The 23704-nt window shown below is 37.0% G+C and overlaps 1 protein-coding gene across 7 annotated transcripts in view; it reads left to right on the top strand.

Moving 5' to 3' along the window:
• The window catches only part of CSDE1 (cold shock domain containing E1), a 38384-nt gene that overhangs the window by 12615 nt on the left and 2065 nt on the right, over positions 1-23704 (top strand). For 2 of the 7 annotated variants that reach the window (XM_019633214.1, XM_019633215.1), the window contains 17 exons: positions 3183-3329; positions 5136-5334; positions 6374-6480; positions 6876-6968; positions 7578-7675; positions 9893-9974; positions 10309-10437; positions 10560-10685; positions 11294-11506; positions 12897-13037; positions 13121-13285; positions 15893-16000; positions 16675-16850; positions 17571-17683; positions 19106-19225; positions 21967-22145; positions 23074-23237. In XM_019633214.1, coding sequence (XP_019488759.1) covers positions 3192-3329; positions 5136-5334; positions 6374-6480; positions 6876-6968; positions 7578-7675; positions 9893-9974; positions 10309-10437; positions 10560-10685; positions 11294-11506; positions 12897-13037; positions 13121-13285; positions 15893-16000; positions 16675-16850; positions 17571-17683; positions 19106-19225; positions 21967-22145; positions 23074-23237 — 2351 coding nt within the window. In that variant the 5' untranslated portion in view covers positions 3183-3191. The remainder of the gene's footprint in view (positions 1-3182; positions 3330-5135; positions 5335-6373; positions 6481-6875; positions 6969-7577; positions 7676-9892; positions 9975-10308; positions 10438-10559; positions 10686-11293; positions 11507-12896; positions 13038-13120; positions 13286-15892; positions 16001-16674; positions 16851-17570; positions 17684-19105; positions 19226-21966; positions 22146-23073; positions 23238-23704) is intronic. The other 5 variants (XM_019633217.1, XM_019633218.1, XM_019633219.1 and 2 more) reach the window with 3 other exon arrangements.

The following is a 23704-nucleotide window of genomic DNA, read 5'->3' on the forward strand; positions in this document are numbered from 1 at the left end:
AGTGTCACTGGCCCTCATATGTGGGATCCGAACCGGGGCCCTCTGGCATCCCAAGCGAGTTCTTAACCATCGCGCCACTCGGCCGGCCCCAGGAATTTCTTATTGAAGCATTAATCATTCCAGTGAACGCACTTATGTATAAAAGCCTTGTCCACGTTTCAGATTTCCCTGGAAGAAGTTTCCTGCAGTGGAAATAAGGAAAATACCTCCACATTTTCATACATGTTGCTTACCTTCATTTCAGAAAGCTTGCACTAGCTTACCACCATAAAAGTATATCACCATGTTGTTTTTAGTCCACATCTCAGTATTTTCTCTTTGGTAGTTTGGTAAATGAGTAATTTGCTTTACCTAAATTTTTTGATTGCCAAAATTAAAGTTTTTCTTATGTTTCTCATGTTTAATGATCTTTAAGACTAATGTCTTTCAGTAACTCAACACATGAGTGCCGGTTATGCCAAGCACTGTTTGTCTCACACCAGGGATTTAGCATTGAACAAAATGTCCCCGCCCTCTTAGATCTTATATCTAGTAGTTTAATTCTTACTGATTTGCTTAAATTCTTTAATACACTGATACATTTGTTTGCATTTGTTTTTCTTAGGTTTGAGTATAAAAGCTTGTATTTTTTATATAAGCAAATATTGATCCTTTGCAGTTTTTTTTTATTGATTTCAAACCTAAAGGTCCCCCTAACAAAAATTTTGTAAATACATGCACTTGTATTTAATATTTGTTAAGGCATTTAACTCATTCCTTCTGGGATATATTTGTATGCCTTGAGGTAAACAGCTAAATCGATTTCCCCCTCCATTTAAAAAAAGCCAAATAATGTTTATGTAATGGCCCTTTCCTCCCCACCCCCTTTTTTAAAAAGATTTTATTGGGAAATTGGGGTAGGGGAACAGTGCTGGGGAATTGGGGAAGGGGAACAGCCAGGTTGTTGTCCTTCAATCTTAGTTGTGGAGGGCGCAGCAAGCTCAGCTCCCAAGTCTAGCCGTGCTGCTCAGCTCAAGGTGCCAAGTTCAGTCTTAGTTGTGGGTGGGCGTAGCCATCATCTCATGCGGGAAAGGTGCCGAGTTCAGTCTTTAGTTGCAGCCAGGCGTAGCCTACCATCTCAAACAGGCAGCCTTGTTGTTAGGAGCATATGCTCTCACCAGCTGAGCCATCCTGGCACCTGTTGGCAGCTCAGCTTGGGCGCAGCTCACTGGCCCATGTGGGAATCAAACCGGCGACCCTGTTGCTCAGACCTTGCACTTTAGAGCAAGCTCTTAACCAACTGAGCCACTCTGCCGGCCTCTCCCATCCCTTTTTTTGGTATTGTCTTATATCTTAATTTTTTTTATAAACAAGCATCTGTTGTTGAGTTGTCTACTTTTCCATTTGACTTCTAATTGTGTGTAATTATTTAGCTGCTTTTTAAAAAGTGAACTTCCATTTTATTTAATGGTACTTCTTTAAAGTTTTGGTGGTGCAGGTTAAAAAAAATTTACAATGCCATAGAAATGTGGGTTAGCCATATTGTTAGGAATTCTTTGAAGGGAAAGGCATTCACATACTGCCTTAATCTAAAGTTGCTTGAGTGGTATGTTTTTTCCCTTTAAAAAACAAAGCCCCCCAAAATGGATAAAGGTTAGAGAAAGAAACTTAAGTCGGTAAAGATATGAGGGGAAGGGAAAAGTTCTTTTTCAATTCTGTTTTGAGGTGCTCTTAGAGGTGAGATGAGACTCGAGCAAGACAGCCTAAATTCCAACACCCTTGTTGGGGAACAATTTAGTCTTAGAAGGAAATGATAGTTGTAATCCCTTCTGATTGTGGTTCATTTTCTCTTAGGGTAAGAAAAACAGGAGTCTTACCTCTTATCTGCAGGAATGTGTGGTAGGACTGGAAACTTGAGAATGTGGTTTTTGCTGCTTCCTGGCCTATGTATTACAGGTCATATCATTGTATTCTTATTTGTATAGTAATAAGGACTGCAGTCTAAACATGAAAGAAGCACAGTTTGAAAATCATGGTCTGAGTCAGTGATATAGTGGTCTTTCAATGAGTGATCATGTTAGTAAAAGCATATAGAGTCAGTATGTACATGTGTATGTATAAATTATAATTATACTACATTTACATTGCAAAACATAGTACAAGTAAAGAGGACAAAAGTGAAATAAGCAGTATTATAAAAATAGTTTACCTGTTAGTGCAGAAACTTTCCACTCACCAGAAATACTATGCCTGGATGGTTAGTTTATAAGTGTTTAATTTGAAAACTTTATACTAATCATGAATTAATATATGAGCGACAAAATACATGTGTGTTTTATTACTGCTAGTATAAACTTGTATCATAGTCTTGATCTTAACATTTTGGCAGACTTTCCGGGTCTCATTTAGATGGTCATTTATTTCATAATGTGGAGGTTAAAGAATTAGTATTAGCATTAGAAGTGTCAGCTTCCATACTCTGTGCTTGCCTTATTAGCATTGTCTTCTATCTAGATTCTTCTGGGGGAATCTTTTCCAATCATTTGTCTAGTTGTGAGGGCAGTTTAGTTGAACTAGATAGCTAAATTTGTGTGTCCACTACTGAGTTAGGCAAATATAAGTTGTGAGATGATGAAAGCAAATGAGTGAGCCAGGGCTTCATTGTCAGCCTCTTACGGAGTTTTCCACTCCTCCCCAGAATTCCTAAGTAATATATCTGATGTGATCTGGCATACTAACTCAGCGAGCCTTCTGTAAATACATAATATTTACAAAAGCTAATTTTTTTTCTCTGGGCAAAAATATTTATAGTTCTAATATTTTCTTCCCACATTCCATTTGCTTACCTGTGTGTACTCTACTTTAGGGAGACGATTGAGAATATTGGATTCTAGGTAAAGTTGGGGGACAGTGAGAAGAAACTGGATTGAATTTTCTCATTGTAGCAGCCACTAGAGAGTCCTTAACGGCATTTTAAAAATTGTAATCTCATAGATTAGGGAATGTGTAAGGGCTTTAAAACATATATTTCAGTTTGACCTTTTAATATTAATGCTATAATTTATTTCATCAATAAGTCTTATTAAATGAATTATAGATTGCTAAAGTAACCTAATGGTAAATCTGTAAAGATATATAGGTTGACTGGCAAATGTGTGTGAAATTGTTATCACAGCCATAAACATTGTGCTATGTTATCACAGCTATTTGAGATGGAGAATGTTTATACTGTGTCATCAGATCCTCATCCCCCTCCTGCAGCCCCTCCGTCACTTTCTTTACCTTTATCTTCATCTTCTACCTCATCTGGAACAAAAAAACAAAAGCGGACCCCCATGTATCAGAGATCTGTAAGTCAGGGAAGCAGTCATCTCAGCATGTTTTGCTTTGTGTTAAGCATGACTTAGGGAGGCTCCTTATTTTGGTTGATATATCCTGCAAACTCACTTTCTAACTTCCTAAACATTTCCTTCACCTTGAATCTTGAAAGATAAGTTTAGTAGTGTAGGGCCTTGCTACTCCAAGTGTGTCCAAGAATCAAAAACAGATCACTTTGGGAACATGTTAGAAGTGAAGAATCTCAAACCTCAGCCCCCACTGAATCGGATGTATTTTAACCAGATTGCCAGTTAACTTTAGTTTGAGAATCCGTAGTTTGGAGTCCAGATTGTAGAGGTAGGCCTTGGTTTGAATCCTCTACCGTTTGACTTTGGCAAGTCACTTAACCTCTCTTGTCTGTTTCCTCATTATTAAAATGGGGATAATATTACTTTCTCACGGGCTTTTGTAAAAATCAAATGAGTTAAGGGCCGGCTGAGTGGCTCAGTTGGTTAAGAGCTCGCTCAAGAGTTTGAGCTCTGAGCAACAGCGGTTCGAGTCAGCCCGAGCTGAGCAGCCGTGAGCTGCCAATAGGTGGCGGGATGGCTCAGCTAAAAAAAAAAAAAAAAAAAAAATCAAATGAGTTAATACATGTCAAACAGAACAACATTAGCATGAAAGAACTAGAACTTAACCACCTACAGATGTGATGGCTTTGATTTGCATGATTTGGCCATCCCACACACTGTTTAAGTATTTATATTTGGCTGTATCTTTCTAGGGTTTTACTCATTCTTTCTGATGAAAAACATTTTTATTAATAATGTTAAACATAGCACTTAAAATTGCTTATAAACCAAATTTTCAATGAAAGGGCTTTAAACTAGTAAAGCTGTCGATGTGTTGCTTCCTTAGTAAGACCTAAGCTTTGCTAGGAATTTGTTCTATTTTATGATTCACTTAAACAATAATTTGTTTCTATGGTTTTACTGAAGGTAAAATGAAATATCCAATGTGATAGACAGTATTTGATGTTCTAAACAGGTTGCATTGCATTGCATTACCTCTGAATAGCTCCTCTTTTCACAAAAGAATGTTTTCCTTTGTTTTATCTGATCATGGAAACAACAGTAGAGATCTCATCAGTGTCTGACACAGGTGAAAAGACTTCTTAAAAGTACCTGTGAAATGATTGAACATTTTTGGAGTTGAAGAGTTTTTGTTGTCTTGGAGTTTATGTTAGAAAACTCTTGTTTTCTAACTCACTATTTTGGGTTATTTTCCTTTAAAGAACCTAATCATACATTACTCTGATGTTTTCCAGTTTGAAATAAGTATTGCACAGAAAGTTTCTTAATCTCTACTAACTTAAATAATTGCCTTCAAGATGCATGATAGCAAATAGTATTAAGATATCTATTTAAGTTTCAAAATAGGTGTCAAATGTCTTAAGGAAGTGTCCTGGTAGTTTGGGTTGTCATCTCTTGAATATTTAGTTACCATTGTTGTTTTAGTAACTTACAGTTAACATAAAGACAGCTTTTACTTACATAGTTGCTTTATCTTAATACTAAACTCTGGAAATTGTCTGGTAAGCAAAAATTCAACCTCAAATTAGGGCAGTGCCCCAAAATAATTCATGTATTTAATCTGAAATGTTTTATTAGCTAAATCAACATTTCAACAATTAAAGCCCATAATTTTCCCTTTACCTATGTCACCTTTATTTTCTTTGTCATTTTATATTACAAAGTTAGTGATTTGTTAATCAGACTTAGCATGCTGTGGAGATAATGTACCGATCTGTATATATTCAGTTCTTTTTCTTTTTAAAACAGATGAGCTTTGATCCAAACCTTCTCCACAACAATGGACACAATGGGTACCCCAATGGTACTTCAGCAGCACTGCGTGAAACGGGGGTTATTGAAAAACTGCTAACCTCTTACGGATTTATTCAGTGTTCAGAACGTCAAGCTAGACTTTTCTTCCACTGTTCACAGTATAATGGCAACCTGCAGGACTTAAAAGTAGGAGGTAATCTGTTGATTCTCCTTTTTAAAAAACTAATCTCAAATTTCTCTTGCATATCAACTTTCTCATGAGAGTGTTACAGTTTGGCCTTTTAATTCTACCAATTACTGAAGCATGTCTGTATAAACTAGCAGAATTCTGATTTCTATTGTGGTGTCTTTGAGGAATGAAAGACTAATGAAAAGATATTTTTTAATATTCTTTAATTAGATTACTGGAAGGTTTAATTGTTATTCCCCCTAATAATGACTCTTGAGCTATACTATATTAGATTTTAGGCCCGTGAAAATATTAAACTTGTATAATGTTAATTTTGATTATTTTACTCGGTACTATTTTGGGTAGTACCTGAAAAAAATAACTTACAATGTCTTCGCTTGGACTATATGGAAATTCATCTTGGCTAACACCGTAGTAACCACTCTTACATGTGTAAATGTATGGCTTATTAAAGGACTGAAGTTACAACGTCTCAGTGTGTGTTTTTTAAAATACCTTTGAGGAAAAAAAGTCAGAACAAAAGTTAACATGAGTATTTGGTATGCCGAATACGTCTAAGCCCTACGAGAACATATTTTGGTTCATTCTCGTTTTACACATGAGGAAACTGAGGTACAGAAGGGTTAAAAAAAAAGCTTGCCAAAGATGATTATTGTTATATTGCCTTATTTGCAGTTGTGTGTGATGCCGTGAAAACTAAGGTATGGCTTATTCTAAAGCAATGGTTCTGAAACATTAGTGTGTATCAGAATTACCCAGAAGGCTAGTTAAAACATAGATTGCTGTACCTGATGCCCAGAGTTTGTCTTTAAATAGGTCTGGAGTGGGGCCCAGGAATTTGCGTTTCTGCTAAGCTTCCAGGTGATGCTTCTGCTGCTGCTGCTGCTGCTGGTACTGCTGCTGCTGCTGCTGCTGGCCCAGGGACCACAGTTTGGGAATCACTGGTCTAAGGCAACTCTAATGCTACATTAAGTTTAGCTTGAAAATGAGATACCGTTTTGCCAAAATTAGTACAACAAACACAGCACTTTCTTTATTATAGATGATGTTGAATTCGAAGTATCATCTGACCGGCGGACTGGGAAACCCATTGCTGTTAAACTGGTGAAGATAAAACCAGAAACCCCTGAAGAACGAATGAATGGACAAGTTAGTGCTTTTGATGCTTTTGTGTTTTCTTCGGGCCCTGCATTTGCATATCTTTCACATTAGAAAAGGAAGATTCTCCCCATCTCCTCAGTTTGCACGCAAGAGAGCTATAGTAAATAAAGATGACTATTTTAAAATGAATCAGAAGCACTGGCATGTCTTGACCTGAAATTAAAATATGGTCAAGACGCAACTTGGGTTTTTACATATAACCCTATGCTTACAGTCAGTTTACGTACTGTAAGTTTGAAACTTGGCAGCATGGCATCCTCTTGTGGATGATATCAATATGCATCCTTGTGTATAGTATAGAGGATATTAAAATTCAGTTTATATTGCACAGTGCTGCTCCTGAAATGATTAGCAATGGAAATTTTTTTTTTTTTGACTGGTAGGTTGTGTGCGCTGTTCCTCACAACTTAGAGAGTAAATCTCCAGCTGCCCCGGGTCAGAGTCCAACAGGGAGTGTATGCTACGAACGTAATGGGGTAAACTTGTGTATTTTTCTTAAACCTTTGCCTGATCCACCATGTGATCTATAAGCGTACTTTAAAATTCAAAATAGAAAACGTAAGCTGTAAAATCAATTTTAAATTTGGTTTCTAAGAGGCTTCAAGTGCAACATAATCAAAAAAAATAATAAAATCCACAGGACTTTCAAGTGTCTTAGCTTGCCCAAGTGTGACCTTAGTTAGAACATTAAGGTATAAAATGCTCTTTTTTCTTGCTTTTTGGGGGGTTGTGGGAAGGGCTCATTTTTTCTGGTTCCTTTGAAGCACTAACTCCAGCTTTTTTGTTTGGAATGCCTTTTATAAAAATTGCTTTTTTTGAAATGTAACTACAGTCTCTGGGCAAATGCTTCCACGTGTGTAAGCTTTTTGAACTTGGATTGCTGCTCAGCTGTGGACTCGCAGAAGTCAGCATCATGGAGGGGAAGTGTGTGTTTATATCAATAAAACAATGTACTTGTCATAAAGCACTTAATTAAAAAAAATTGGCTTAAAATGCCAGCTTAAGAGGTATTTAACACAGTAAATCACAGTATACAGTAAACATGCATCCTACCAATATAGTAATAATAACTTATTAATTCACAGGAAGTATTTTATCTGACTTATACCCCTGAAGATGTGGAAGGGAACGTTCAGCTGGAAACCGGAGATAAAATAAACTTTGTAATTGATAACAATAAACAGTAAGTCTTTTTTTCTCACCTAAGTGATTTTTTTTTTTTTTAACAATAAGAAATTTGAAACGCGTTAAAATCCTAGCTTGTGAATCTGGATGATTTTTTATTATCTTTTAAACGTTATTCATCAGCTAAACATTTGACGGTCTGTTCTATGGTGGGGGTACTGTGCAGAGTATCAGAAATAGATAGTGAAAACAAGCTTTCAAGGAACTATTCTAGAGGTTAGTGAAGGTTTGGCCAAAGCAGAAGTGCTTGAGATGTTTTAAGGAAAGGGTGTGGAGTCACTAGGGAGATGAGGAAAGAAAGGAAGTATCATTTGGGGAAAATGGCCAAAAGTTTGAGTTGATTGAATTGACGGGATCATAGGATGACAAAATTTGAGCTTTATTTCCATAATCCTAAGACTAGGAAGGATTTCAAATGGGGGAGTATGATCAGTGCAGATGATTGCAAGTGGTGGAGATGGTAGACTTCCGAGAGGAGGGATGCTGTAGACTAGAAGCAGTGATGTGAGAGTCAGTATGAAAGATGAGGGCATGATACAGATAGGCCAGGAGTGGCCAGGTGGAGAAATCAAGTCTCATTGAGAAGATAAAGTTTTATAATTGATTAGACAGAAGTGTGCATTGGAATTCAGGGAGGGGGTGTCCCAAATGCTTGTGATACTGGGCAGATGAGGATACCATTAACTGGATTAAGGAGATACAGCAGAAAGTATTAAGGATGGAAGAATAGTTATACTTGTTTTGGCATTTTGAGTTTGAGGTGTCTGTTGGTATTTCTGGGTGAGATATTGAATATGCAGTTGCACCTATAGATCTGAGACAAGCTAGTAATGAGATACAGCAGTCGATTTCATCAGCATAAGCAGTTAAGGAAAATGTAGTTAAGAAAGCCCAGGGGTGATGATATTTATTTTGGGATAGGAGATATAAGTGCAGAAGGAAGTTAAAAACAAGAAGTTGGAGAAATTATTAGGGCTCCACTTTCCAGTGGCATAAGGAAAAGTCCCAAGAGCATGTGCAGAATCGATAGCCTTGAACCTTGCCTCCTGGAAAACTAGAAGGAATCATATTGAGTGATAGGTATAGACATTACAAGTTTCCTGTGAATGCCTCAGGCTCAAGTAGGAAACTAGGAGACAGGGCTTGGGTTTGAGGGGGTAGCCAATGAAAGGGCTTTACTGAACCTTTATTAAGTTCTTATATGTGCCAAGTATGTGTACTAAATACTTTATGTATAGTTATTAATCCTCAAAACAGTCTCACCTGATTAAGTTCTTCATTTGTAAAATGAGGTGTGTTCTGAAATGACTAAAGTCACACTTTTAAATAGCAGACATTTAAATCCTAGTGTGGCTCAAAGCCTTGTCACTGCAGTAAGTTGCAAAGGCAAGTAGGATTTTTTTCAGAGTCTTTGTTAGTCTGTTAAATTGTTGAAATAAAAGCACAGTTAGGTTACAGTTTGTTCAGGAAGAATTAAGGGCAGTAATTGCTTGGTCTGCAGCTCTTAAAACAACTACATCAACAAATACTATTGCATCTTAACAGCCTGTGCCATCATTAAAATCGAAATCAGATTTACATCGCTACCACACAAAGATGGGGACAGTATAGCAACACATGGTATCTCTAACTGGTTTAAATTAAGGTGAATGTTATCTTTTAAAGCATAACACATTTCTGCTATGATCACTGCATTTACTCAACTTTCTTTTATGGTTCTTTAATCAGAAAAAAATGATGGGATAGCTACTAAATTCACTCACTGCAAACAGGGATCATCTCTTACCAATCTCCAGTACCTCTGTTCACAGCACATAATACCCACTCAAATGTTTGTATAATGAAAGACCGTCCTAAAACTGGAGCATTTCCCATCTTTGGTTGCATCCAGCTTGTGGCTTTTTTTTGTTGTAATAGAAAAGCAGAATACAACACCATGTACTCATTGTGTTGTTTTCAACAGTCCAAGAGAAAAACGATCTACATTTGTGTGCCCCGTTTAGAAGGTTAGGGAGTTGAGCAAAAGTCCTCTGCTTATGAAGCCATATGAAGAGAACCAGGTGTCATAAACCTTACATTTGCTCTTAGTGATGACATAGAATTCTTGAGGCCTCAGAAAACTAGTTTATTGTTTCTCTAGACTCATCATATCTAACCAAGCCAATGCATTTTTCATCCCTCTTTGACACCCCCACTCCCACCTGATTATTTCTAGTACTGGTGCTGTAAGTGCTCGAAACATCATGCTGTTGAAAAAGAAACAAGCCCGCTGTCAGGGAGTAGTTTGTGCCATGAAGGTAAGTGTCATCAAATTGGAGAAACTTGAGTTTTTTCTTTGACTATTTTAAATCTTATACTTCAGACCCAAGCCGTTTGTTTTTCCTTTGTCTTCCCTTTAAAAATATTTCAATGTTAACCTTAAAAGTAGTCTCTTAAAATTCTTTGGTTACTAACTTACTATGTTCTTTTAGATGGGCCATTGAGTTGATAATATTAGACTACCATGTATATTGTTTCCATTGCAGTATAATTTTAGGAAAAGGTTTATTGATTTTAAATTGTAATCATAAATATGTACACTGAATAGTACCTAACGTTTCTGTTATTTTTGGTTTTTGTTTGTGTCTTCAGGAGGCGTTTGGCTTTATTGAAAGAGGTGATATTGTAAAAGAGATATTCTTTCACTATAGTGAATTTAAGGGCGACTTAGAAACTTTACAGCCTGGAGATGATGTGGAATTCACAATCAAGGACAGAAATGTAAGATAGTCAACTACCCTGATCTTTGGCCTTCTTTTAAGGTCAGTACATAGTGAATTACATTTTTATGAAGCTTCTAAAATTCCATTTCCCCCCTTTCTCCCAACTCCCTTTTGATTTAGGGTAAAGAAGTTGCAACAGATGTCAGACTATTGCCTCAAGGAACAGTCATTTTTGAAGATATCAGCATTGAACATTTTGAAGGAACTGTAACCAAAGTTATCCCAAAAGTACCCAGTAAAAACCAGGTAAATAGGCTTTTTCAGGAGAGTCTTCTTTTCCCCATCAGTAATAGAATAATATGGGATGACATACAGAAATTTGATTCCATTTGATTAGTGATAGTGGGAACAATTAGATATTTCTTGATATCTATAATTAAACTAAATGAGAAGCCATTGATCGATGTATCCATGAATATTTTTGTTTTGATTTTTTACTGGGTGATGAGAAAGAAAAGAAATTTGGTTTAATTTGTTAAAAAAAAAAACAAAACTATTCAGGTGTACATTTGTAACCACCACCCACGCCCAGTTTGTTTCTTTTGTGGGAAAATGAGATAAAACCAATGGTGTCAGTGCTAAGGAAATGTGAAACAAAGGACTGAAATTCTTTTCCTTGAATAAAATCTCTCAATATCAGTTCAGGATCTTAACTGCACTGTTTCAGTTTTATGGTTGTATCATGTGACCATAGAACACAAAACTTTCAAAATGGACTTATGTTGTCAATCTCCCCTCCCCCCCAAAGGGAACTGTCTATTATAAATAACATGGGTTTGCTGTGTGTTCTTGTTTGACTTAGAACTAGGACGGATGAGAAATCTCCAGCTAAAATAGTTTTTCCTTCTCATCAGAATGACCCGTTGCCAGGACGCATCAAAGTTGACTTTGTGATTCCTAAAGAACTTCCCTTTGGAGACAAAGATACAAAATCCAAGGTGACCCTGTTGGAAGGCGACCATGTTAGGTTTAATATTTCAACAGACCGACGTGACAAATTGGAACGAGCAACCAACATAGAAGTTCTATCAAATACATTTCAGTTCACTAATGAAGCCAGAGAAATGGTAAGTGTTGGATATTATTAGAGAAGTATCCAATATGGGTGGGGTTTGAGGGGTGGTCAATGTTATATTCAAGTTTTAATACTATATTGAAAATTCTTTTAAGTTGATACTGAGCAGTTAGTTTGTTAAGGTAATTAAGAACACAGTTTGAGTTTGAGAACACAGTCTAGGTTTGATGTCTAGCTCTGTCACTTAAACGTGAAAGAGATGCGAAAATGTTTTAAGAGTGGAAATTTGGACAGGAAGATTTCTAAGGTTTTTTTCGAGAGTCAGTGATTATCTGGCCCTCAAGTATGAAGGTGAAGATTAAAGTCTATCATTTAGAAAGTAGCTTTTCCCAAACTATTTTGTTTAATAAACGCTAGGTTAATTAAACAAAGGTAAGTCTGTTTCTTTTGTTTTTACCACAGGATTTTTGCCAGTTCTCTTTAGTGGCTGTATGTTCGGGAGTGACATATACCAGAATTATTTCCCAAATATGTTATACAAGCTCAGTTTTCATGAATTAACTTTCTCAGAAGTAATTCACATTTAATTCTGTTTGGGGTCATATCTCAGTGGAATTGGTATCCATTAAATGAAAATTTAAGTTTTTTGAGACTTTTTTTTTTAACCTTTACCTTTAGAGAACTGATCTTGGTTATATTGTAGAACAGTTATAGAATAGGTTATAGACTAATATGTAAGTATGCATTATATAAGTCATTGGTAGCTCCATAATTGTGTTTCAGCAAACATTTGAGTACCTACCATGTGCCATTTCCTCTGGATAAAATGCCCTAACAGAGCTGATAATTGAGTAAGAAGGAAAAAAACCACAAGGAAAGGATTCCTTTTTCAGACCTACATCTGAAGTCCTTCCTGTGCCTAACCTCAACATAGAATTTTTGAGGTAGAGACTAAACAGTTGCCTTTAGTTGACTTTTGAAGTATTTGATGTACCAGGCTAGATTTTAAAAAATTTTTGGATGTTGCCATAAAACTCGAACCTTATTTGTATTCCTGGTTTCTGCCACTTAATTAGCAGTGTGCTTTGGTCATATTGTTTAACCTCTCTCTGCCTTGATTTCCTCATCTTAAAAAAAAAAATTCACAGAATTGAGAATTAAATGGAATCCATTGCATGCATTATATTTACATTCAAATACCACATTTTCTAGTGCATGTTGGCCAAGGAGAGTAGCATCTGGGGAGTCTCAGACAATTGCTTAGAGGTTAATTTACTTTACTGAAAGCAATGAGTTTATGTTTAAATGGAAAAATTCCAACGTGGATACAAAATTTTGTCATTAAGACAGAATTCCTAATGAATTTAACTTGATGTTTCCACACTTGAATGTTGTTGTCTTGAAAAGCTTCGCAGACGGTGAGAATACTATTTGGATTTCAGGGTGTAATTGCTGCCATGCGAGATGGTTTTGGTTTCATCAAGTGTGTGGATCGTGATGCTCGGATGTTCTTCCACTACAGTGAAGTTCTGGATGGGAACCAGCTCCATATTGCAGATGAAGTAGAGTTTACTGTGGTTCCTGTGAGTAGTTGTCGAGAAAAGTAAGAGGGGTTTTCTTGATTCTTCCTTTTTCAGCTTAAGTTACTTTTGTTTATTATTTGTAGGATATGCTCTCTGCCCAAAGAAATCATGCTATTAGGATTAAAAAGCTTCCCAAGGGCACGGTTTCGTTCCATTGCCATTCAGATCATCGTTTTCTGGGCACTGTAGAAAAAGAAGCCACTTTTTCCAATCCTAAAACCACTAGCCCAAATAAAGGCAAAGAAAAGGTAAGTTTTACATGGTCAAAATAATTTTTGTATCTCTTTATTCCTGTTCTACTTAAAGACAACCCCTGTCAACACAATAGAGCATTAGCTCTTTCAGAATCCCTGTAATATTAACTAAGCTAGTCTAAGGTTTTTTTAATCTCAGCATTATGGACCTTTGGGGCTGGATAATTCTTTGCCGCTAGGTGGGGCTGTTCTATGCATTGTGGGTCTTAGTAGCATCCTTGGCCTTAACCTACCAGAGGCCAAAATTTCTTTTCTTCTCTCCCTGTGTGACAACCAGCAGTTTCTCCAGATCCCACCAAATGTACCAAAATAACCCCGTTAGGAACTACTCGTCTAAAATTATAGTTTAAAACTTTCAAATTTGGGTAGACTCATTTCACAAATTTGAACTCCATTTATTGAAAAATTCACTGAATAGGAAATATAAAGATGTCCAAGATGGCTTCTGCTTCCAAGTAAACAACAAATTGAGAATTGTATAGAAACAAGTAATTCATACAATGTATAAAATGTTGCTCTAGAAGGTCAGCTTTTCTCGGGTGAAATTCTAAACTGATAGGCTCTGGGATGGCTTCATTCAGGCATTAACATTTAACAGATGAAATAAATGAGGAAAGCACATTCCTCACAGATGGAAAAATTCCGAGTTTCTTTAGAAAGCACTGAGTAGTTTGACAAGGAGATAGGGACTTCATTTTTCTTTGTCAAGGATGAGTAGGCGAAATAAGGATGAAAAATCAGTATATAGATAGACTGAGAAGGTGTTGATTGCTACGCTAAAGAATTTAGACCTTGTTCTTAGACCTTGTTCTGTACTCAGAAAAAGATTTCTGTCGGAAAGTGATATTAGGTGTGCACTTCAGGAAGATAATGGCAATTGTGTGACCCCTAGATGGGGGTGGAGAAAGAAAAGATGAAAGAGGCTTGGTAGGAAATTATCTAATAGGTCCTTGAACTAGAGTCAGAGATCATGGGTGTAGACAGGGAAGGTACATTAGGGAGCTACTGGAAAGGAATATAATTTTAGAAATAACTACTTAGGAGCAAGAAGAGGCAGGGATAGCATGTGGCTTACCATTTACGTTGTAGCTTAGGAAGTCACTTCACCTCTGAGCTTCAGTTTTTAAACTTAAAAAAATGATTATGTCCTGTTTTGTTTAGAAAGCTTTTTGTTTAGAAAGCTCTCACAGGGCCTAATCCACCGTAGGAATTTCACAAGTGGCAGATGGTATTATTAATAATAAAAGTTTAGAGGGGCTTGTTTTTAATTACTTTTAGCTGTTGGGATGCCCTGCATCCCAAATGTTTCTGGCAAAACTGACTTGATGAAGACAAACTTAATGTGAGACTTTTCTTGACTTTTTAATCTTTCTTCTCAGGCCAACACTGTATCCTAGTAAGCCCCTCTGTCATTGTGCTTATTATAGTGTATTGTACTTACCTGTTTATGAACCTTATCTGCTCTATTAGACTGGGTTCCTTTTGTACAGGGATAAGATTATCTTATCTCTCATATACTTAGTACATAGTATATTATCAGATGAGGTTAATGGGTAGAAAGTTGAGAGCCAAAATGAATGCTGAGATTTTGACGTTGGTTGACTGGCAAGAGTATGCCATTGGAGTCAAAACTGAATTCATTAACATCACTTTTCACTTAACCAAAGTCAAACCCTTAGCATCACGTTGTACTGACTATATAATCTTGGTCAGGGGTAGCATCCTAAGACTTTTCTAATTTGTAAAATGAGGGATAATAGTAATTGTAAAGATTTTATCATAACATTAATAATACAAAGGGTGTAACATAATACTTGGTACATTATAAATGTTAAATAAATATATAGCAATTATAGAAGGAGTATGAATGGTAGAAGAGTAGAAATTAATTGGTTTTAGTTGGTAATGAGTTCTGGAGTTTAGGAAAGGAGTCAGAGCTAGATTAGGGATGTGGGCATTAATCCCCATAGAAATAATAGTTGAAACCATAGTAACAGTATAATTTGTGTATTGCTGCACACTGTCATTGTTTACTGTTTGATTCTATATGACATCCCTGAAATTTCTCAGACTTTTGAAGAGCTAATCTTTCTGGTATTTGACAGTGATTTAAATGTTATTGTGAAAATACTGATACATAACTTAATCACCTGCTTGACTATCAAGTGCTCTGAACTATGCTAGATCCTGTGCCAAATAAAATTCTCCTGCATTGGTAAATACATATTGATTAACATTACATGTACAACACTGTGAGTACTATGGGAGACTCAAAAGCTAGTTGGAAATACATGCCCAGATTTCTGGTTGGCCTTGAGAAGTATAGAATGGTCATGTTGAAAATTTTCAGTAAGGTTTCTCTCCTCAACAGTAAAAATTAGATTCTTAAGACTAAAAGGCTCAATTACAACATATTGAGTCAGTTCTGGCTTACGGCAAGACCACCTTTTATTCAGATGAGAAATCTGTTATTGTTAGAGAATTATGGAGTAGGACATTTCTGCAGCTGTACCAATTTGTTGGGGCTCAAGGGTCTGTAAAAACTATAGCTGCTTTTATATTGTTTTTTTGTTCTCGATTCTTTTCATTCTATCTCTTTAGGAGGCCGAGGATGGTGTCATTGCTTATGATGATTGTGGGGTGAAATTGACTATTGCTTTTCAAGCCAAGGATGTGGAAGGATCTACTTCTCCTCAAATAGGAGATAAGGCAAGATAATTAGGCTTATTTGAGGAGGGAGGGTTAAAGGTTGTCATCTTAATCATCAAGATGGTTTATTTAAATTTTATCAAGTTTTGCTTAATTTTTCTGTGCCTACAAATATATGAACATCTTCCTGTTTAAAAGCAGCTTATTCATTTAGGACAGAGTCTAACAAGCTCTTTGTTAAAAACTTTCTGAGGCGTATTTAAGCATTAGATAAGATATGCCTGAATCAGTTAGCTTCGGTAAAGTTAATATTGGTAAGAAAGTTAAAACAGTCACTGAAACATTATCAAAGTAAAATCACACCAAAGGTTTTACACTGCTGTTCATTTTTCTTATATTTAATGGGTCATCGGAAAAGTCATGATGTATTTTTTCTATGTTTTCTATGCAAAAATGCGTCATGACTTTTCCGACGACCCAGTAGTTTGTCTAGTTTTCTGACAGCCCAATAGAGAAATTAAGATCTGTAAGGAACGCACACTGGAGGACAAAACTTAATTCCTTTGTGAAAAGAGAAATGAGACATAGACGTGTTAGTTTGGGTGAAAACCCATTTCATCAATATTTACAAAGGATATTTGGAATGGGAAAATGTCTGGGGCAGTTGTAGGTCAGAGTTAAGGAGCGTGGCGTGGAAATGACATGGTATTAATGAGCACCCTTATTTTTCACAGGTTGAATTTAGTATTAGTGACAAACAGAGGCCTGGACAGCAGATTGCAACTTGTGTGCGGCTTTTAGGTCGTAATTCTAACTCCAAGAGGCTCTTGGGTTACGTGGCGACTCTGAAGGATAATTTTGGATTCATTGAAACAGCCAATCATGATAAGGAAATCTTTTTCCATTACAGGTGAGGAACTTAGAGCTTACTATTCATTCTTTGGTTTTGGAGTCAAAAACAATTTAGTATTGGGGGATTATATATTTTTTAATTCCAAATTTCATATTGGTAAAAAGTAATCATCTACCTTTATATAGAGAACATGTGGCCAAAAGATAAAGGCTTGTAACTACTTTGAACAGTGGGAGCCTTTCTGCTTCAGTGAAAGAATACTGTTTTATTTGTTGCTACCAGAGAGTTGTACTTTTTTTTTTTTTTTTAAGCTGAGCCATCCTTATACCTGTTGGCAGCTCAGCGGCTGCTCAGCTCGGGCCGGGAATCGAACCGCTGTTGCTCAGAGCGCAAACGCTTGAGCGAGCTCTTAACCAACTGAGCCACTTGGCCAGCCCTGAGAGTTGTACATTTGATTTGGTGTTACAATAAGCAGAGTGGTTAAGATCATGGACTCTTAGGACCGGACAGTTTGAGTTTGAATCCAGGCTCTGTCACTTACTACTTATGTAACTTTTAGCAAATGAAATTAACCTTCTGGTATCTTAGTTTCATTATCTTGAAATGCACTCCTCATAGTGCATGTCTGAGGATTTCAATGAGTCAGTACATATAATGTGCTTTAAACAGCATGCAGTATAGGTAAGCACACCATGAATGTTACTGTACAAGACGTAAGGGCTACTTGCTGCTGCTTGTGTTCATTGCTTATTCCAATGTCATTTCCTTTCCTCCCAGTGAGTTCTCTGGCGATGTTGATAGTCTGGAACTGGGGGACGTGGTCGAGTACAGCCTGTCCAAAGGCAAAGGAAACAAAGTCAGCGCAGAAAAAGTCAACAAAACACACTCGGGTAATGAGTTATGACTTCTTGCTCAGTCTGTGCTCTGGCTGGGGAGGAGGGACATGGTGGGAGGGGGCGAAAATCCAATCATTCTAGTCAGTGGTTCTCCAGGTGTGATCCCCAGGTCCCGCGGTGTCACTTGGCCACTTGTCAGAAATACAGCTTCTCTGACCCCACCCCCAGACCTGCTGAAACTCTAGGGGTAGGTAGTCTAATACATCCTTCAGGTAATTCTGATGTGCACTGAAGGTTGAGAACCACTGTTTTAAGTATTGAAGGTTATTTGCTTTAAGTTTATTTTCAATTCAATTCTCTTTTTTTTTTAAGATTTTTTATTGGGGAAAGGGGAACAGACAAGTTGCTATCCTTTTGCTCTAGTTGTGGAGGACGTTGCTTCACTGGCCCAAGTTGGCACCATCATTGCACTCTTTCCAGGATAGGCAGATCAGCCACCAGCTTCTGGACGGCTGCTCACAGCGGCTGCTGGCTACACACAGTAGCCCATGGCAACCCATCTGCCGTCGCTGGCGACTCAAGGCAGCCCAGCTCCAGGTTGAGCTGTTGTTCAGCATCTTAGCTGTAGAGGGCAGTGTCACTAGCCCTCATATGTGGGATCCGAACCGGGGCCCTCTGGTGTCCCAAGCCAGCTCTTAACTAACGCGCTGCTCAGCCGGCCCTCAATTCTCTTTGTAAAAAAATAAAATAATAACCCCAAGATATAAATCTCCATGGGGTTGGAGAGAGAGGCATTACTCTAGAAGACCGTTGTGGAGAAGAATGAGTCTAATTGTGAAAAATAATGGGAACTTAAGACAATCGTTGCTATTTAGGATCTCTGACATTAAATGACCGGCAACTTACTTTTTTGGCTTTCATCTAAACTCCCCAAATAACACTTTCTCTTGGTGAGACCTAGAGAAATGACAGCCAAGAATGTTCATTTCAATTCAATAAATACCTTAAGTACATGCTATGTTTTGGGTTTTGGGGCACAGCAGTAAAGAAATTAGACAAACCCCTGCCTTCTTGAGTTTTTAGGTGGAAAATACAAATGAGATGAGTGAAATATTGTATGTAGTATGTTTAGAAAAATAGTAATAACATACTAATAAGATAAAATTAATCAGAAGAGTATGTAAGTATTGGGGTTGCCATTTTTAGAGATCAGGGAAAGCCTCGCTAAAAAGGTGATAGATATTTGGTCACCTGGAAAAGGTGAGAGAACAAGACATGTTTTAAATATGAATACTTGTTAATTTTTTTTAAACAAATTAACTTTATTTTAATGGTAGTTTAGAAATATTTCAAGAGTAGCAGACAACCAACCAATCTTCTGTTAACATTTGTTCTGATGAATTTTGCTTTTGTTCCTGTGGGACAGAGTTTAAATAACATTGTTGAGTGAGAGGTATACACACTTTTGTTTTGTAGTGAATGGCATTACTGAGGAAGCTGATCCTACCATCTACTCGGGCAAAGTCATTCGCCCCTTGAGGAGCGTGGATCCAACACAGACCGAGTACCAAGGAATGATTGAGATCGTGGAGGAAGGTGAGAGCATTCCTATATGATTGTTTGAAATGGGCCTTCGCTTCACATGAGCACTTGAGAAGGTTTTAAAATATGATGGTGTTTGTTGCAGTTATTTTCAGGTTCCCTAAAAAACTGAATTAAGGAAATGTGACTTGCCCCCATGCTTAGCAGGTTTTTATTTTTATATCTCTTAGAAACGAAATCATCCTGGATTTATGTTGTAAACAAAGGACCACTGAGCATATGACATCTGTGTGCAACTAACTATGAGTTATATTGAAATAGACTGAGAACAAACTCTTATACTAAAAATATACATTTAATGTCATGTGATCAGATATTCATAGTTGGCTGGGTTTAGTACAATTTATTTAGTTTTCCTCTATTTACTGGTAGTTTATATCAGTCCTAATAAATTTTCCTTGAAACCATTTAATTCTATAAACATTTGCTCCCTGTAAAAGTTACTATATTCCTTAATAGCTAGGGTTACATGGGGATTCTGTTACTTGTCTCTAGGCCAAGGCTCCCTGTATTTTTTGTTTTCTGCTTTTTTCTCCCCGTCTTCAATAGCTTCCTGAGTTTTGGTGCCGCCCCTTATCCCCAACAGTTACCACCCAAAAGACCAACTTAGTGTGTAAAATAAGTTTGCAGTAGAAATAATAGGGAGTATTGGATGATGTAGTATAGCAAAATTACCATAATACTGGGGTTGATGAGAGGGTTTGAAATTCCAACCAAAGATGATAGCTTGGCTCACAAACATAATAAATCTTGTGTCATCTGGGAGTCAAAGAGAACATAATGTGGGAAAGAGCAGGTCATTTGAAAGAAATGAACCATCATAACGTGGTCTTTATCCCATGAAATTCTTAGGAATTTCTGTTTTACATAAAACTAATACCTCACTGTGCATACACCCTCCAAATATGAATTGATTTTATAGCAAATCTGTCTTTTAAACTAGTGCCATGATGACACCATACCTCTAAAAGAGCTAGAGGATGTGGGCAGTTAACTTGAACTCATGAGATTAACATCAAATCACCCTTCCCCCTTCTCCCTATCATGCCACTTTTACTTCCTTTTGCATTCCCAACCTCCAGTCTACTTATTCTTCAACACTGGCTATTACAGGATATAGTCCAAAGTACAGCTGTAGTGTAAAAGGGAACTTTTCTGAAATCAATAAGCCTAGAGTTTTCTGGAACTAGACAGTTCTTCACATTTTCCCACTTGGTGGTGAGAACCACTCTTTATTTGATTAGGACTTATAACCATAACTAGACATAAGACCATAGGCTTTAGAGTCGGGTAGACCTAGACCTGAACACCAGCTCTTCCACTTCCTAGCTCTGTAACTTTAGACAAATTACTTAAATCTTGCCTAGCTCGGTTTCTTCATCTTTAACCGTCTGTTGGGTGCAACTGGTCTCACAGATCATTGCACACAAATTTTCAAATATCTAATAGTTAAGTATCGTGACTCATTGCTTCCGAATCTTCCCTCTCTACCGTAGCCTATCGCCAGTCATGTTTGTGACTTACTTCATTCAATATGTAAAGACAAATTTCATCTTTGTGTGCAATGAATCTGTGAGATCAGTTGTGCCCAACAGAGGGTTAAATGAGGACAGCATCTCCAGCCTTAGAACGTTCTGTAAAGATTAGATGTGAATCAGTGTAAGAATTTATTAAGTGGTAGTCACTATTAATACCACCACATCAGACCACTGTGTCTAATCCTTCTGTGTGACATCTGCTGGAGGCATCTCCTCAAAGTTTGTGGTTCCTCTGTGTTTCAAAAGAAAATCTTCCTTTACTACCCCTATAATTAAAAGAATGTTTAAAGGCATTTGCAGTTCTGAAGCTTCCACTTTCACCTGAATTTTTTCTTCATCTATGTTGGTTCAGTGGATTCACTACCCAGGTGAAGCAATAAGCAGCTGAACTCTTTGGCCCAGTTTTTATCCATAGCCTGCCCTGAGCTCTAGCCAACTTTTTACTCTAGGCCAGAACTCAGCAAATATGGTGGCTTGTTTTTATAAACAAAGTTTTTTTTAAAATACAGCCATGACTACTCATTTACATATTGCCTTTGGTTGCTTTCTCACTACAGTGGCAAAGTTGAATAGTTGTGACAGAGACAAGATGACCTATAAGCCTAAAATATTTACTATCTAGCTCTTTAAGAAAAGGTGTCCTGAGCCCTGATTTAGGAGAAAGATGCCTGTTGGTTTGAGGGAGCCATATAATCAGAACAAAGAAAGGAGGTGGAATGGCAAAGAAATGTATTTACATTGTCTCTGCCTATGCCTGTCTTATTGTTTAATGCCCAGTTGGGTATGGGTCAGAAATATTTTTGACAGATTGGCTCATATTGTGAACTTGGGAACAAGATAATCCAGTGTATCATACTAGTAACCCATTGTGCTTAAAAAGCTCAAATATTTAGGTAATGTGATTGTGAGTGATAGTGTTATTTTTAATTTCATAAAGGTCATTTAAAACTGTTGATTAGCTAGTAAGGTAATAATGAGCTACAGGTTCTTGTTTGTTTTCATTGTAGTAATTAGCATTTAGGATTTCATTTAAGCTTAAAGTAGAACATCTCAGGTATAAAAGTATTTTTAGGGAATGTAATACATTTTAGCAACTTATAAATCAATTAGAAACTTATAAATCAATTAGAAACATCAGCAAGGGCTGTTGTGTGAAGCATAGCTTTCAGACGTTGTACCTTTTTCTCCTTAACACAGGGGACATGAAAGGTGAGGTGTATCCATTTGGCATAGTTGGAATGGCCAACAAAGGGGATTGCCTGCAGAAAGGGGAGACTGTCAAATTCCAGTTGTGTGTCCTGGGCCAAAATGCACAGACTATGGCCTACAACATCACACCCCTACGCAGGGCCACAGTGGAGTGTGTGAAAGATCAGGTAAGTGGTCGTAACCAAATAGTAACCAAAACTTGGAAGTTTTTTCAGCTAAGGGAAAACTGCCAACATTCATTTGATTTGTATTTCTACTTTACTCTTTTTTCAGTGATTTGAGGTAGCTTATAAAAACATGAAGAAAACCATGTGAAAAGAAAAAAATGGTGACATTAGCATAAAAAAATGGTATTAATGACTAACATTATTACATCATGGGGAAAATAAGCATGGAGTGAGATTTTTTTCTAGAAAGACTAAAATGTTGTACACTTTAGCTCAGCTTCTTTGGCATACCACACAAAGAAAGAAACCATGAGTAGAAATGTTCATAAAATAAGCTTAACTACTCCTGGTTCTGAGATCTCAAGGAAATCCTTGTGAGTCCTCAGAAGACATTTTTTGATACTAGTGCTATAAGTAAAACATTTTGTATGGCTATTTTTTATAATACCATAACCCAACTTAATTCCAGAAGTGATCAAAGCAATATCATGTAACAGCTCCCTAATGATTTTGTGTGCTTCAAAACCTTAACTTATAGACTATATGAAGGCACAAAGCAATCTTTCTTTCTTTGCTTCACTCAGGCTATGATAGAGAGTCAATGACAGTGATTTCAAACATAGATTTCTTCCTTGACAAGTTTTGCAGACCCATATTCACACCCATGTTCCGTTGGGTCGTCAGGAAAGTCATGACGTATTTTTCTATATTTTTCAATGCAAAAATGCATCATGACTTTCTCGACGACCTAGTAGCACAGGTAGCTGAACTGGAACACCAGCATTATTAATACCATCTTTTAGAAAGCCCTCTAGTTAGGGCTAGATATTGTGTTTCATTCAGAGGGATGTGCTCTTCCCCCGTGGTATGTTCCCTTTTTCTTTTTAAAAATATTTTTTTATAGCTACTGTCTTTTTTTAAATTTCAGTTTGGTTTCATTAACTATGAAGTAGGAGATAGCAAGAAGCTCTTTTTCCACGTGAAAGAAGTTCAGGATGGCATTGAGCTACAGGCTGGAGATGAGGTGGAATTCTCAGTGATTCTTAATCAGCGCACTGGCAAGTGCAGTGCTTGTAATGTTTGGCGAGTCTGGTGAGTTGTTCGATTAGTAGCTGATCTCCCTGGACTATCTCTTAACTCCTGTGTGCTCTGCTTTGTCACATTTCCTCAGTTTTCCACCTCTGCTTTTTTTATCCACTTCTGCCACTTTCTGGTTATTTCGTGATAATTCCTGTGTCTTTTTTACTGCTAGTCTTCATTGTCTAACCTTTTGGTCTCATAAATCTGGCCCAGTGAAGTAGTAATTGGGCAATTGCTGTATAATAGATCTTAAATATAAAAAGATGTAGTCCTTGTTCTTAAAGGATTCTGCCTGGCTCCTTTTCTTTTATGAAGCCATTTCAAGGTTATTTGCTGCTTAACAGTCTAATTTTATAGGTCAGCACTTCTGGCTGTATGTGTTTTTTATTCTTTTATAATATTTTTAAAATAACATTGTTACCATGAGAGGAGCCGGAAGTCTAGAAATATTTCTTAGTATTTAACTTTTCTAAGGTTTT

Source organism: Hipposideros armiger, unplaced genomic scaffold, assembly GCF_001890085.2.
Source record: "Hipposideros armiger isolate ML-2016 unplaced genomic scaffold, ASM189008v1 scaffold_1259, whole genome shotgun sequence".
NCBI lineage: Eukaryota > Metazoa > Chordata > Mammalia > Chiroptera > Hipposideridae > Hipposideros > Hipposideros armiger.